This window comes from Salmo trutta, chromosome 9 (genome assembly GCF_901001165.1).
Source record: "Salmo trutta chromosome 9, fSalTru1.1, whole genome shotgun sequence".
In the NCBI taxonomy this organism is placed as follows: domain Eukaryota; kingdom Metazoa; phylum Chordata; class Actinopteri; order Salmoniformes; family Salmonidae; genus Salmo; species Salmo trutta.
The window spans coordinates 20,668,440-20,685,269 of NC_042965.1; the positions used below are offsets into that span (position 1 = coordinate 20,668,440).

The 16,830-nt window shown below is 44.2% G+C and overlaps 1 protein-coding gene across 1 annotated transcript in view; it reads right to left on the minus strand.

The window, feature by feature from the left end:
• LOC115199591 (tetratricopeptide repeat protein 28) overlaps positions 1-16,830 on the minus strand; it is a 225,624-nt gene that overhangs the window by 62,449 nt on the left and 146,345 nt on the right. Inside the window, exon 5 of the mRNA XM_029761921.1 lies at positions 3,444-3,951. Coding sequence (XP_029617781.1) covers positions 3,444-3,951 — 508 coding nt within the window. The remainder of the gene's footprint in view (positions 1-3,443; positions 3,952-16,830) is intronic.

Consider the following 16,830-nt stretch of genomic DNA (forward strand, 5'->3'; position numbering starts at 1 on the left):
AAAGGTAAGCCAACAACACGAAGGACTGCGCTGTACATAGCTCTCAACACGAGGGACTGCTCTGTACATAGCTCTCAACACGAGGGACTGCTCTGCGCATTGTCCTCAACCAATCAAATCAAATCAAATCAAATGTATTTGTCACATACACATGGTTAGCAGGTGTTACTGCAAGTGTAGCGAAATGCTTGTGCTTCTAGTTCCGACCATGCAGTAATATCTAACAAGTAATCTACCAATTCCACAACAACTACCTTGTACACACAAGTGTAAAGGAATGAATACGAATATGTACATAAAAATATATAAATGAGTGATGGCCGAACGGCGTAGACAAGATGTGATAGATGGTATGGAGTACAGTATATACATATGAGATGAGTGTTGTAGGGTATAAAAACATATAAAGCAGCATTGTTTAAGGTGGCTAGTGATACATTACATCAGGATGGCAAGATGCAGTAGATGGTATTGAGTACAGTATATACATATGAGATGAGTAATGTAGTTATGAAAACATTATATAAAGTGGCATTGTTTAAAGTGGCTAGTGATACATCTAATTACATCAAGATGGCAAGATGCAGTAGATGGTATGGCGTACAGTATATACATATGAGATGAATAATGTAGGTTATGTAAACATTATCTAATATAAATAATATAAAGTGGCAAGTGATAAATTGATTACATCAATTTTCCCAAGATTAAAGTGGCTTGAGTTGAGTCAGTATGTTGGCAGCAGCCACTCAATGTTAGTGATGGCTGTTTAACAGTCTGATGGCCTTGAGATAGAAACTGTTTTTCAGTCTCTCGGTTCCAGGTTTGATGAACAGGCAGTGGCTCGGGTGGTTGCTGTCCTTGATGATCTTTTTGGCCTTCCTGTGACATCGGGTGGTGTAGGTGTCCTGGAGGGCAGGTAGTTTGCACCTGTTGATGCGTTGTGCAGACCTCACTACCTTCTGGAGAGCCTTCCGGTTATGGGCGGAGCAGTTGCCGTACCAGGCGGTGATACAGCCCGACAGGATGCTCTCGATTGTGCATCTGTAAAAGTTTGTGAGTGTTTTTGGTGACAAGCCGAATTTCTTCAGCCTCCTGAGGTTGAAGAGGCGCTGTTGCGCCTTCTTCACCACGCTGTCTGTGTGGGTGGACCTGACAGTTTGTCCGTGATGTGTACGCAGAGGAACTTAAAACTCTCCACCCTCTCCACTACTGTCCTGTCAATGTAGATAGGGGGCTGCTCCCTCTGCTGTTTCCTGAAGTCCACGATCATCTCTTTTGTTTTGTTGACATTGAGTGCGAGGTTATTTTCCTGACACCACACTCCGAGGGCCCTCACCTCCTCCCTGTAGGCCGTCTCGTTGTTGTTGGTAATCAAGCCTACCACTGTAGTGTCGTCTGCAAACTTGATGATTGAGTTGGAAGCGTGCATGGCCACGCAGTCGTGGGTGAACAGGGAGTACAGGAGAGGGCTGAGAACGCACCCTTGTGGGGACCCAGTGTTGAGGATCAGCGGGGTGGAGATGTTGTTACCTACCCTCACCACCTGGGGGCGGTGAGTGCTACAGGGCGGTAGCTCAGTTACCTTAGCTTTCTTGGGAACAGGAACAATGGTGGCCCTCTTGAAGTATGTGAGGACAGCAGACTGGGATAAGGATTGATTGAATATGTCTGTAAACACACCAGCCAGTTGGTCTGCGCATGCTCTGAAGACACGGCTAGGGATGCCGTCTGGGCCTGCAGCCTTGCGAGGGTTAACACGTTTAATTGTTTTACTCACGTTGGCTGCAGTGAAGGAGAGCCCGCAGGTTTTGGTAGCGGGCCGTGTTAGTGGCACTGTATTGTCCTCAAAGCGAGCAAAAAAGTTGTTTAGTCTGTCTGGGAGCAAGGCATCATGATCCGCGACAGGGCTGATTTTTCTTTTGTAGTCCATGATTTGCGGAGGGAATAGCTACACTGTTTATATTCGGTCATGTTTCCGGTCACTTTGCCCTGATTAAAAGCAGTGGTTCGCGCGTTCAGTTTTGCGCGAATGCTGCCATCAATCCACGGTTTCTGGTTGGGGAATGTTTTAAGAGGCTGTTGGTACGACATCACCGATGCACTTGTTAATGAACTCGCACACCGAGTCAGCGTATTCGTCAATGTTGTTGTTCGCAGCAATGCGGAACATATCCCAGTCCACGTGATCGAAGCAATCTTGAAGCGTGGAATCCGATTGGTCATCCTGTTTTAGTTTCTGTCTATAGGCTGGGAGCAACAAAATGGAGTCGTGGTCATCTTTTCCAAAGGGAGGGCGGGGGAGGGCCTTATATGCATTGCGGAAGTTAGAATAACAATGATCAGGGTTTTACCTGCCCTGGTAGCACAACCGATATGCTGATAGAATTTAGGGAGCCTTGTTTTCAGATTAGCCTTGTTAAAATCCCCGGCTACAATAAATGCAGCCTCAGGATATGTGGTTTCCAGTTTACATAGAGTCCAATGAAGTTCTTTCAGGGCCGTCGAGGTGTCTGCTTGGGGGGGGATATACACGGCTGTGATTATAATCGAAGACAATTCTCTTGGTAGATAATGCGGTCGGCATTTGATAGTGAGGAATTCTAAGTCAGGTGAACAAAATGACTTGAGTTCCTGTATGTTGTTATGATCACACCACGTCTCATACACCCCCACCCTTCTTCTTACCAGAGAGATGCTTGTTTCTGTCGGCGCGATGCGTGAAGAAACCAAGTGGCTGTACCGACTCAGATAGCGTGTCTCGAGTGAGCCATGTTTCCGTGAAACAAAGAACGTTACAGTCTCGGATGTCTCTCTGGAATGCTACACTTGCTCGGATTTCGTCTACCTTGTTGTCAAGAGACTGGACATTGGCGAGTAGTATGCTCGGGAGCGGTGCGTGATGTGCCCGTCTACGGAGCCTGACCAGAAGACCGCTCCGTCTGCCCCTTCTACGGCGTCGTTGTTTTAGCTCGCCGGCTGGGATCCGATCCATTGTCCTGGGTGGTGGGCCAAACAGAGGATCCGCTTCGGGAAAGTTGTATTCCTGGTTGTAATGTTGGTTGACGTTGCTCTTATATCCAATAGTTCCTCCCGACTGTATGTAGTAAAACCTAAGATTACCTGGGGTAACTATGTAAGAAATAACACATAAAAAAGCAAAATACTGCATAGTTTCCTAGGAACGCGAAGCTGGGACTGCACTGGGACTGCGCTGCGCATTTTCCTCAACACGAGGGACTGCGCTGAACATTGTCCTTAAATGGCAGGGACAGGCCTAGGAACCACTCTAAGGGGGAGCATAACACTGTACTAGACTATAAATACTCTTGGTTAGCCATGTCTGAAATGAAACCTAAAAATAAAGATGTTATAGATGGATATGATCTCCAGCCAAGTCCCGGCCCACCCCTGTCCCTCTGTGTTGATTGATAAATACGTACCCAGGTTGGAGGAGGCTCTTCCCTCTGCAGCCCTGTCCTTCAGGCCCTCAGCAATTGCCAGTTGCTGTTCATGGTACTGCTTGGCTCTCTCCAGGTCCTGCATGCAGCGTGCAGCATGACCCAGCCCAGCGTACGCCCTCATCTCTATAGGCTGCTCCTCCAGCTCCTGGGCCAGCTCCAGCACATGGGTGTGGTAGGACATGGCCTTGTCAAAGTTACGGTGGTAGTGGTAGGCACTGCCCAGGTTGCTGTAGGCACGGGCCTCCTCCCTCTTGTTGGTCAGGGCCTTGGCGATGCCCAGGTGCTGCTCGTGGCATTGTACAGCGTTTTCAAAGTCGCCCATAGCAATGTAGACAGCGCCCATGTTGCCCAGCTCTCGTGCCTCTGACAGCTGGTCTTTGGATTGCTTTGCCAGTAGGACACACTGCTTGTGGCTGGCCAGGGCATTAGGGTAGTCCCCGATGGCTGTATACACATGACCCAGGCTGCTCAGGGCCATAGAAGCTGCCTGGAGACACAGAGAGAACACACAGACAGACAAACATTAGGCAAGCAATTAAGGTCACACAGTAAAAACACTTATAAACTAAAGCTTTGTGAAAATGACCTACATTTTGTCAAAATTTTACTGACACAACACACTCCCTCAACATCCCTCAACATCCCATTCCCCAAAGTATATTTAAAAAAAAACATTTGTGTAAAAATCTAAACTCCTAAATCTCTTTGGAGGCATATTGCAAACAACAAACAAAAATGCTTTGCTTCCTTTTTGTGATCAGAGGGGGGTAAACCCTGATGCAGATTAGCACAGTGGCAGGCTTGTTTTAAAGCCAACAGTTTCCCTTCATGGAGTGCGCCACCACCAATGGAACAAAGAGCTAGTTAATCAAGAGGAAATGAGAGGCTTAACTTCACTCTTCAGCTGTTGGAGGGAGACAGACCTACAAACTGACTGACTGACTGATTCTCCTCATCTATTCAACACTGGCAACACTTCTCTATCAGGAGGGCTGATGCTGGGTATATATTGTAGCATATTCTTATCTATCGCCTCAACAGGATCTTTCTCCTCTCACCCCCATCCACCTGCATAGATATGAAGTGTAACACAACGTGTAGGGTGTGCAGTAAAGTGGAGGGGTCTGAAACAGTGCAGGCCTGACCCTCTAAGTAACACACTCAGTGTAGGTTTATTAGCTGTTATATAGAGGGTAAACTGCTGGGAATTGGGGGCGGCTGTATCTGTGTGGACAGATGTTGTATTAATTGCAGAGGAGAGGGTCAGCTAATAACGCATCTCCTTCCTCCCTCTCTGTGTCCTACAGAACGGGAGGGGCCTGGAGGGGGTTGGACAGGGGCCAGGGAAGAGGATAATCACCCTGACAATTAAGGCCACAACTCTGCTTGATTTCCCTGCCTGGGTAGGAGCCTCTGTGACACTGATACTTGGGGTTACACTGAGTGCATTTAGAAGTAACCAAGCAAAGGATGACTGGAAAGTCAAACAACTCCAGTAATGTATTATTATTAACTTCATCCTGTGCTGTTTGCTAAGCTTTCAATCTGTGTTGCTCGTCATCAAAAGGCATGTGCCTCAAAAGTGCTGAGGTCACTATTGAATGTTAATGTCAACACATCTGAAAAAGCAATCACTCATGTATAAATGCAATGGCACGTGTTAACCCACTTTAGTTCATTACAGGAAAACACTGCGCTTTAAAATCAAGATACAGAATTCCATAAGAAGTAATTTAGTGAAGAAATGTCGAGGTAATTCCTGCTCCCACACAGAGAGAAAGAGAGAGAGTTTCGCAGTACCTTTGCTCTGAGAATGCATAATGAACACATTGCTTTTATTGAGTTCCATTAAATTCATAAAAAACAATGCATAACCTAAGAAAAAAATCTATATTGTAAAACACTTTCTCACACTTATACAAACACACACAAGCTGACAAACACATACACATTTTCTACCTTTCATACTTTATGTTTCTCAAACACACATACACGCAAACACACACAACAGTGCTACCTTTCTTTCATTTCACAGGGCTGCTGATGCCTGGAACATATTACCTGCCGACATAAGGACTTCCAGCAGTTTGCTGGAGTTTAAATCCTCAACAAGATATTATATGGGGCCTAGGAGGCAATTACCTCCCGTCACAACTGTTGCTGTTTCATGTTCCCAGATAGCCTATCTAGGTCTGCTCAATTACATGTGCCGTTTGAAGCTCCGCTCAGCTCCATCTCTCCAACTCCAACTTCCACTCTGTGAACAGAGAAACCGAGAGGATTCCTCTGCTTTCTCTGTCTCTTGGGAAAATGAGTGAGATGAGGAGGGAGGGAGGGAGGGAGAGAGAGAGAGAGAGAGAGCAAGCAATCTTTCTCCACAGTTGAGATGAGTTGTGCTTGTGATCAGTGTCCCTTTAAAGTGAGACTGCAACACTGCATTTTCTCCCCAGATAAAGAGTTGATGGGGAGTCAGTGGAGGAGCGAGTCTCGCCTGCCACTGTAGATGTGTTCTGCTAGGTTTGGGGACAGACAGACAGACGCTGGGACCAATTTTACAGCCAGTGGTGACTACAGCCCTCCCTCAGCACTGCTCATGTAGACTGATGGAAATCACAAGTACCCAGCAGTCCAAGAAGGGAACATTTCCTCGAAACATTTGATTTCTGCAACGGCGACTGTTCTAATTTGATTTAATTTATTTTCTTTACTTATCTATCCTCCTCCCCCCCACCCTCCCCCACCTCTCTCATTCCATCTGTGCAGTCAGATCTGATTGTGTTTACAGAGTCCGGCCCTTCTCCGGATGTGTGCTGATTTGATTAATCCAAACGTCGGCCTTTATAAACTGTTGATAAACCGCTGGTTCTTATCAACACATTGATCCCCTAATGAAAGGTAAACTGGTGCAGCCCCCTGAGGGAGGGTGGAGGGTTGTGGGGGTGAGCTCCAGACAACATCTTCATCAGAACAGCTTAGCTGAAGAGCACTATTCCATTTTTACAACGCAGGCAGGGACAGTGTTTAACATTCCTGGCTGATACTCCAATGACAGTCATTTGTTGTGGATATGTATATATTATACAACACATTAGACAAATGGCTATTTTCATACCACATGCTAGAAGTAATGCATAGTCATTAACATAGTGACCCTCAGGGCTGAATGTAGATTTAATTTCTTACCGGTACGGGAAACTTAAGTTTGCACTCACATTTTTTTTTTTATACTACAACAATTACAGGGCAGCCTACTCTGACACTGACAATCAGATCAATAAAAACCATGTTGTCTGATCCATATAATTGGCCTACAAAAAGGGGAGACACAAATACAAGAGGAGGAGGAAATGACTGTCCAAAAACAAACAAAAGTGGCACTGACCCAATGATAAAGACAGTGAATATGCACACTCACCGGGGATATGGCCGATGTTCTCCGCTGGTGCCAATAAGAGGCTACTATTCGCTCAACTAAGTTAACAATATTAGGGGCCTCCCGAGTGGCGCAGCGGTCTAAGACACTGCATCACAGTGCTTGAGCCGTCACTACAGACCCGGGTTCGATCTCAGGCTGTGTCACAACCAGCCATGACTGGGAGTCCCATAGGGCGGCGCACAATTGGCCCAGCGTCGTCTGGGTTAGGGGAGGGTTTGGCTTGGCTCATTGCGCACTAGCGACTCCATTTGGCGGGCCGGGTGCCTGCAGGCTGACTTCCGACACATTGGTGCGGCTGGTTTCCGGGTTAAGAGGGCGGGTGTTAAGAAGCATGGTTTGGCGGGTCATGTTTCAGAGGACGCATGACTCCACCTTTGCCTCTCCCAAGCCTGTTGGGGAGTTGCAGCGATGAGACAAGATCGCAATTGGATATCACGGGGAAAAAGGGGGTAAAAAACAAAAGGCTACTTTTCGTTCAATTAAGTTAAGAATTTTGATATATAAAAGACAGATTTGAGTCATTTCATTGTCTTCTCTTTACAGAAATAGCCATTTGCTTTCCAAACAGTTTTCCGCGACTGTATTTTTAAGTATTGTGATATGACTGGTTGGGTCTCTCTGCATTTCACTGACAGTCACAACTCAACAATCATCTACTTGGTATTTGCAGTGCACACTGCCCAGATTGCGGGCCCTTCCTACTACGCGATTTAAAACAACCCACAGCTTTTCTTTCAAGAAGCTACTGATCCTCTGTGGCCAATTCATGCTTTCTGGTGTAGTAGCCTATTTTGAATGGTTTTATTTATTTGTGTATAGACAGGAGTAAGCTAATTAGGCTATATCATTTTTGCAATTTGATTAATGACATTTACTTTAGGGAAAGCTTAGCTTCCCCTAGCCTTATGGACACGCTGCCTATGCATTTTAATGTGTTATAAACACAACCAGTCATGATGTTTTCATCTTATTGTCAAACAATCACTTAACAAAGGCGCTCCTGTTAGCTACCTGCGCACATTAGTTCACTCACAAAATAACTTCAGCATTCAAACCCCAACAGTGCACTTTGCACCAGCAATTCAATGAATGGAAAGAGATATCATGATGCCATTCAAATGATGTCAATACAACTGCAGTTACAAAACACCTACAATCCACGTGCGCCTCGGTCACGGCCACTCATCTCCGCCTTGACAAAATGTAAGTGTTCTCCTCAAACCACAACGCAATTTGGAGCGCACACCACCCAGTTTCCAGTCAATTCGCAAATGTGTCATGCTGCAGACATGCAGTAATGTTAGATAATAGTGTAGTCACCTCTAGTTTTTTGGGCATGATATATTAATTGATATAGGCTCAGGTTTTAACGGTACGACGTACCCCCACTATTTATTTCGGCCGGGACGCCATACTGGACCGTACCGCCTTACTTTCACCCCTGTTGACCCTCCCATGTCATGCTGCAGTAACACTTCTGCTCCTGATCCCTGGTCTGTGTCAATTCTGTGACACTGGGCCCCTGGTGTGTGTGTGTGTGTTTCATTTCCTTGCCAGTAACAACCCACGCTAGATCACTGCTCTGCTCTGCTGTGTGAGGGAGTTCGCCTCGCCTCAGATCCTTTCTGCTTGACTTAGAACACTGCTAACTACAACCCAACCACCACTACCATCATAATCACCATCGCCTAGCAGCAGTGCTGATAGGATGGAGGTGGTTTCCATGGAAACCTGAGTGGTTTGATTCCAGCCCACCAGGCACTAGGGGAGAGTCTGCCACTTCCAGCCATCTGAAGCATGCCACCTCCTGAGCACACACAAATAGGCAGACTAAGGCATTGGCCACTGCACAAACCGTCACCCGCTGCTCAGACTAAACTGTTTTCAGAGAGCTCTACACCTCTACTGTACCTCTAGAAGCCCCCTGGCTGCCTGTTGCTATGATGATTACACTGCTAAGCTGGCTGTTTCTACTGACAGCCATTTTTACTGACACGATCTCATTCATATCAGTAGTAGTAAATCCCTGATGATGATGACCAACAACAACAATACTAACAACATATTTGATCTGTACACTTCTGGGTCCATTATAAAGCTCTTCCTGTAAAACAGACACACCCAGCAACATTGAAAAAACATGAAGGCACAGCCATAAACTTACTGGTCACTGGTATTTTTGCAATAACCATCAAACCATACTTCCAGCCTGCAGACCATGATATGTATTTAATGTGATCCTGGTTAGGAATGGAGAGGAAGTACATGGTTATGCCCTAGTCAATGGCTCCATGAGTTATGAGTAGTGCAATGTATGCTGCATTTAAACAGTGGTTATGTCCCAAATGGCACACCATTCCCTATGTAGTGCACTACTTTTGATCAAAGCCCTATGGGCTGTGGTTAAACAAAGTGCCCTAAATGGGGAATAGGGTGCCATTTGGGATGGTGAGGATAATGATTATTCAGTGTTTCAGAGAGAGCACAGCAGAGAGGTGTACTAGGAGGAGGGGTAGAGGGATGGAGGGAGGTGTTAAATAGGCAGTGGTTTGCCCCCTGTCCCAGGTAGGTGGCCTGAGGGCGGTCTGGGCTGGTTAGAGGATGGCTCTACTCCAGCAGAGTGCTGTTCATGGGATTATATGAGAGAGAGGAGACGGGAACCACTGCTGATTCCATTACAGAGGAGATGGTAGCAACACCTCTGTCACTCTGCCAACACACTCATACTAGACACACACACACACACACACACACACACACACACACACACACACACACACACACACACACACACACACACACACACACACACACACACACACACACACACACACACACTGAACAAAAATATAAACGCAACATGCAACAATTTCAATGATTTCACTGAGTTACAGTTCATTTAAGGAGATCAGTCAATTGAAAGAAATCTATGGATTTCACATGACTGGGAAGGGGCGAAGCCATGGGTGGGCCTGGGAAGGCATAGGCCCACTCACTGGGGAGCCAGGCCCAGACAATCAGAATGGGTTTTTTCACTCAAAAGGGCTTTATTACAGACAGAAATACTCAGTTTCATCAGCTGTCTGGGTGGCTGGTCGATGTGCAGGTTCTGGGCTACACGTGATCTGCAGTTGTGAGGCCGGTTAAACCTACTACCAAATTCTCTAAAACAATGTTGGAGGCGGCATATAGTAGAGAAATGAACATTCAATTCTATGGCAACAGCTCTGGTGGACATTCCTGCAGTAAGCATGCCAATTGCACTAACAAGGATGTAAACAAATTTGTGCACACAATTTGAGAGAAATAAGCTTTTGCGTATATGGAACATTTCTGGGATTTTTTATTTAAGCTCATGAAACATGGGATCAACACTTTACATGTTGCGTTTATAGTTTTGTTCAGTATACATACACTGAGTGTACAAAAATGTAGGAACACCTGCTCTTTCCATGATATAGACTGACTAGGTGAATCCAGGTGAAAGCTATGATCCCTTATTTTTATTTTGTTATATTGAATTATTATTTTTCACTCCAGATAGAAATATACATATGAATAACAACTTACAGATGCACACAAACAATGACTACATCTCCTCTGCCCAGACCTGCATGCTCACAACCCCATCCCTAGTGCCTGCATTATTGTTTGCCACTTGGCCTTAAATTTAACCAATGCGTTTTTCTTGGTCGCCAATGCAATTTCAATATTTCAATAATAAATCATTAGAATTTTTCATTGAGTTAATGATGGCGGATTGATTGATTTCCAAGTTTTTAGTATATGTTTTTTCAAGATGAGAAGAGAATTGTCCAGCCCATTGGGTATCTCACTACATCCCCATATGCCATGTTTTGAAATATTTAGATGGATTAAAAGTAAGTTTACTGTTGACAACCCAATTTCTAGCTCCGCCTACAACTTCTGGACTTTATAGCATTCCCAGAAAGCATGGATTATTGAGTCATTATTAGTTTTACACTTGAGACATGACTCTGCCCTGTAGAATTTGTGTATTTTGTCTCTTGTATAATAAATTCTATACACTAGTTTATACTGGATAAAGCGTACATTTTCATTAACTGTAATTGTATTAGTTAGTCTCCAACTTCCCCTCCATCTTGTGCCAACATCAGTTCTTTTTAGGTCATGGGGTCAATTGGTTTTTCTAAGAGATTTTCAGTTGGATTTGCTCTCTACAAGGTTTTTTATATCTTCCCTATCATATGAACATCCTTTTCTGACTCAAATAAGATTCCCTGAAGGTTATTGATGTCACTTGTTAAATCCACGTCAATCTGTGTAGATCAGTGGTCACCAACCTTTTCTGAGTCAAGATCACTTTTTGAGTCAAGATCACTTTCTGAGTCAAAATCACTTTCTGAGTCAAGATCACTTTCTGAGTCAAGATCACTTTCTGAGTCAAAATGCAAGGCGAGATTTACCGCTCAGATAAAAAACAAAAATCATGACTTAAAAAGCGTAAGCCAACATTAACCTATTAAAAACAGTTATGTAACAATGAGGTTTGAATTGCCCTGTGAATGTTGTTCTTCTCAGACCATTGTGAAATTATATTTTAACATTTTAGGTATATGATCACACTTCTAATAGATAACTTGTATTCGTTTTGAGGCACAGCTGAGTGAGCATAATAATTTCACTGGAATGATGGCCTGCATCTGATGGTCAGTCTGAGGGGAGGGAGAAAGCAGCGGTGAGGCTGCCTCTCACCCGACTCACCGTCCCTCCGCTCTCCCTCCCTCCAGTGAGAAAAGGGGACACTGTCTTCCAGCTGATGGCAAAACTAAAATCGCACTGCGTTATTTCTGCCTCATGCACTAATTCATGTTGTTAATCCGATGTCCAGATAAAGTGAAATATTATGTGATATAAAAAAAATAGACAAGCCACTAGTAATAACCCAAGCTTATCGAAACACTTTGCTATACTCATTCATTGCAGCTGCAGTGCTGGTTGTAGTGTGAGTGGAAGTAGGGGGATCACACATTTTATGGCTTATAAAATCTTTGAACAACGTGTTGACAGTGTTGAATAACAATTTAAACATGAACTTACTCATGAAAACAGCAGCACTTGGCTGTATTCGTTGAGTCTCTCTCTAGTCATGGTTGTAAATGTTTTGAAATGTCACAGTATCAACTTTGCTGTGCGTTCTCGAGGCTTCTTTTTACAGTATATGGCTTGAGGAAACTGCACAAAACTGTACAGACACGGAAACTGTAGGTGCACTTGATTTGTTCTCTGGGCCTGCCAGGTAGCTGGAGTTCTACTACCTTCAGACACATGAAAAGGTTTAAAATGGGAACACGTTGCCTTCCCAGCACTATGGCTGCTGAATTAAGTGCACCTACCGCCAACAGCACAAAACAAATGAAAAAATAGGAACACAACTCTTTATCGTTGGGTTTTTACAGAAATGTTTGGTGATCAACTAGGAATGCCTTGGAGATTGACCAGTCTACCGGTTGGTGATCACTGGTGTAGATGAATGGAAGGAGACAGTTAAAGAAGTAGTTTTAAGCCTTTATACAATTGAGACATGGATTGTGTCCATGTCTCAATGGACAAAGAGGGTGAATGGGCAAGACAAAACATTTAAGTGCCTTTGAACGCGGTATGGAAGTAGGTGCCAGGTGCACTGATTTGAGTGTGTCAAGAACTGCAACACTGCTGGGTTTTTCATGATCAACTTTGCTTTATCTTGGCCAGGTTGCAGTTGTAAATAAGAACTTATTCTCAACTAGCTTACCTGGTTAAACAAAGGTGAAATATATATATATTTTTTAAATCAACAGTTTCCCGTGTATATCAAGAATGGTCCACCACCACCCAAAGGACATCCAGCGAACTTGACAAAACTGTGTGAAGCATTGGAGTCAACATGGGCCAGCATTAATGTTCCGCGCAAAGAAGCACAAGATTGAACTTTGTAGTTTTCCCCTTTATTTAACACTATCAACATTTCCCTCTACTGTGGGAATTGCCAATATTAGCCACTTTCAATGCAACAGAACAAAACAAAATGCAGTATTCAAGACTTAATATGCAAAACTAACTATGCAAGACATTTTGTTGTAGGCAGAACGCATCGGAGTAGGATTCTACTGTATTGACAGGCACGACATAGCCCATACTCTACATTCCGGTGCGGCATAACCAATCAGAGCTGCAGTATCCCTATATGCAAATTGCCCATTGCCATATATGGATCTGTGCCATTCACTTTGAACTGGACTGTGTTTACAGCATGAGTGGTTGCGAGTAGATCCGCTTGTTTTGAGATCAAAGCGAGAGCTGCATGTAGCCATGTGTGCACATGTGTTCATATTCATTGCTAGTAAGTGAACTATTTTCCCTAAGTTATAGCCATCTTTGAAAAGCGAATCAGGTAAAGAGCATTTTTTCTGTCTTAAAGGGGCAGTGTTGTGTTTTGAGACAGGCTTGTATAAGCTAAGTTGCCAATAGGCAGAAGGAAGCATAATTTGTCTGATTCTCTGTAATAATGGTTTGGGAATAATAATAATGACCTTTATTAAGTGGTTTCTTGCATCAAACAACACATTTGCAGTCACCTCGTCTGAAGGACAAGTGGATAAACAGGCTAATGTCAAGCCCTATGTAAGGGGTGCGTACTGGCGGCAGAAAAGTCAGGCGCAGGAGAGCAAAAACTGGGTTACAACGGAGCAGTTTAATACATAAAACCACCGGCATCCAGAACAAACAATCAATGGGTACAAAACCCGTCGCACACCAGAATAAACGTGCACATGCACTTACAATAAACAATTCCGGACAAGGACATGTGGGGAACAGAGGGTTAAATACACAACATGTAATGAGGGAATTGAAACCAGGTGTGTGGGAAGACAAGACAAATGGAAAATGAAAAGTGGATCGATGATGGCTAGAAGAACGCTGAACGCCGCCCGAACAAGGAGAGGGAATGTAGGCCTACATTGAACACCACACATTGGCTGCTACTGTAGGCTGAATGATAGAACAGCTATTTCCATATTAAAATGTTATGGGATGCATTTTATCCATCGTTTTTGATAGTAGGCCACTCTGATAGGCCTACATTATGATCAAAAAGCCACAGTAGCCTACTTGGTCACTGTTATAATTGTAACTTAAAGCGGGTACAGCATCAGTGTTCACAATAAACGCGAGCCAGAAGTTACACAGAATTTTCACAACGTTCAAGTTTTAGAGGGAACATTGGCCTGCATCCCTGTGGAACGCTTTCGACACCTTGTAGAGTCCATACCCAGACGAATTAAGGCTGTTCCGTGGGCAACAGGGCGTGGTGCAACTCAATATTAGGAAGGTGTCCTTAATGTTTAGCACACTCTGTATTTAGCGAAGTTATTTAATGCATTACAAATTAAATATAACCAGGCATGATGTCTGCATATTACAACTTTCCCCATTAGAAACTGGTTCATATTTGAAAAAGATGAATCATGCGAGTAAAAAGATCTCCAGCTCTAGTCAACACACTCCTACAGTATGTAGCTAATTAAGCGGCTGTGCAGAAGAAAGGTGAAGAGGAGCATGCTTCAGTGTTTTTCTTAACGAGCTCGGATCCAGTCAGAAGAAACATAAACAGAACAGGCTGAGAATAGAAGCCAGGAAGGCAGAGCCCCGAGCCTACTACATAAAGGACAGGAGAGTGAGTTGGAAGTGGGGATAGATAAAAGGCTAGCAGGGATTCTGTTTGAACGATGACATCCTGGGGGTGAGGATGTCTATAGATCTGAATTCACCTGTAGAGATGCATTTTGACAATAAAGGCAACATCTCAACTGTAATAAGGAGAGAGACTAGTGATGGGGGGAAAGGATGCACTTACATATCGTGATATTATTTTGGACGATATTATATCGATGCTTTGACTCCAAGTATCGATTTGTAAAGTTTTTGCTAGATAACGTTAGCTAGCGCTAGTCGGCTGTACTGTTCCTGCGACAAAACTCTGGTATTTTTCATCCTATAACTTGTTCTCAATCTTCTTTTAAATAGTGAGCCAACATGTTTTCAGCACATTTATTTCCATGACTGATCAAAACACATTTTCTCATGCTCACTCGTCTCTCTGCAGCAGACAAATCGCAATAAAATCGAGCCACAATACATATAAAATCGAGTCACAATACAGTATCGAGTCACAATACATATAGAATCGTGAGAATTGCAAAATCGTATCGTTGGAGAAAGATCAAATAGTCAGAGAGGTTTATCAGTATGAACTCCAATCCTCTCCCTCTCCCTCTCTCTGTAAACTACCTTTCCTTCTCTCCTCATCATTTATCCAGAGCTGTACCCATCTCTCCTTTCCCTCCTCTCCCTCTCTCTCTCTGTAAACTACCTTTCCTTCTCTCCTCATCATTTATCCAGAGCTGTACCCATCTCTCCTTTCCCTCGTCTCTGTCTCTCTCTCTCGCTCTCTCTGTGTTTGCACACTGGTATGGATCCTCTGGGAGCCACCATTAGATCAGGCAAATGACTGCCTCTCCGCCATATCAAAACCTTCTGCTTTTTTAAGCAGGCGGTAGCTGTGCTCTGCCAAGCGCATACACATATAGATGTGGCTGACTGCTCTCTCTCTCACGGCACAAAGCAGTATGCAGCTGTCTGCGGGGGACACTTCTCACAGTGGGCAATAAGCCAAGCATGAGCCATGTAAGTCACCCTCGGTAGGGCATTTCCTAGACAAAAGAAATATCACTCACCACAGTTGCTACTGCCCTCAGAAGAATAATAGTCATAATAATAACCATTTTCATTTTTGTAATCTTCTCACACACCATTACCACACTATTATCATCATCATCATCTTCAGAGCTGGGGTCGATCCCATTTTAATTTAATTCAGTGAATCCCAAACAACAACAAAACATTATTGTAGTGCCATTTATTTTCAATTCCCGAATGAACATGGGATTGATCCCAGCCCTGTTAATCTCCCACAGGATCTTATCAGTTATCAGATGCCAGTGATCCCACTTGTTCCAGCAGCATCACCTGTGTGACCTCCAGGCAGCAGATACATGGAGCCAGTGGGCTGGGAGAGGGACAATTCCTTAGCCTTCCCAGGACACACACACAATGGATTGATTGGTGAGAAAGGTCAGTGCCTGGGTGAGGGTACTCTTGACAGCATCACCACTTCCACACTGGCGAGACAGAGAAGCGCACATGCATACACACATGCACACAAACAAACATAAACACACACACACACACAGTAACATTCACACAAGCACAGGGACTCACAAGCCTGAAAAAGTACGCACACACTCTTTCAGTAGTTTCCTACATGCTGTGCTCTGGCGAGCTGGAATGCCTATTTATTTTCCTGAGCTGTGGGTAGCCTTGTGCAACGGTGCCAAGCAAATAGGGGATCATTTGTGGTCACACCAGAGTCAGTCCCGGCATACATTCAATCACACACACTCACTCACACACACTTACTTAAACACATACACACACACATACACACACATACACACACACAGCAACACACAAACATACGTGTCCACTAGAGGCCCTTGGCAGGCCGCTTGATAGCTGTGTGTCTGTCTTTGTGAGTGTGTGAGTGAGTGTGTGTGAGTGAGTGAGTGTATGAGTGAGTGAGTGAGTCAAATCAAATCAAATGTATTTGTCACATACACATGGTTAGCAGGTGTTAATGTAAGTGTAGCGAAATGCTTGTGCTTCTAGTTCCGACCATGCAGTAATATCTAACAAGTAATCTATGTATGAGTGTGTGAGTGAGTGTGTGTTGTGTTGCGTGTCTATGGCAGAGAGTCCAGGGTGGCCAACAGGCACTGGAGAGGAAGAAAAGTGAGAGGTGAAGAGTAAAATTGGCCCCGACAGTCTCTATTGGTGTTGCTGGGAAAA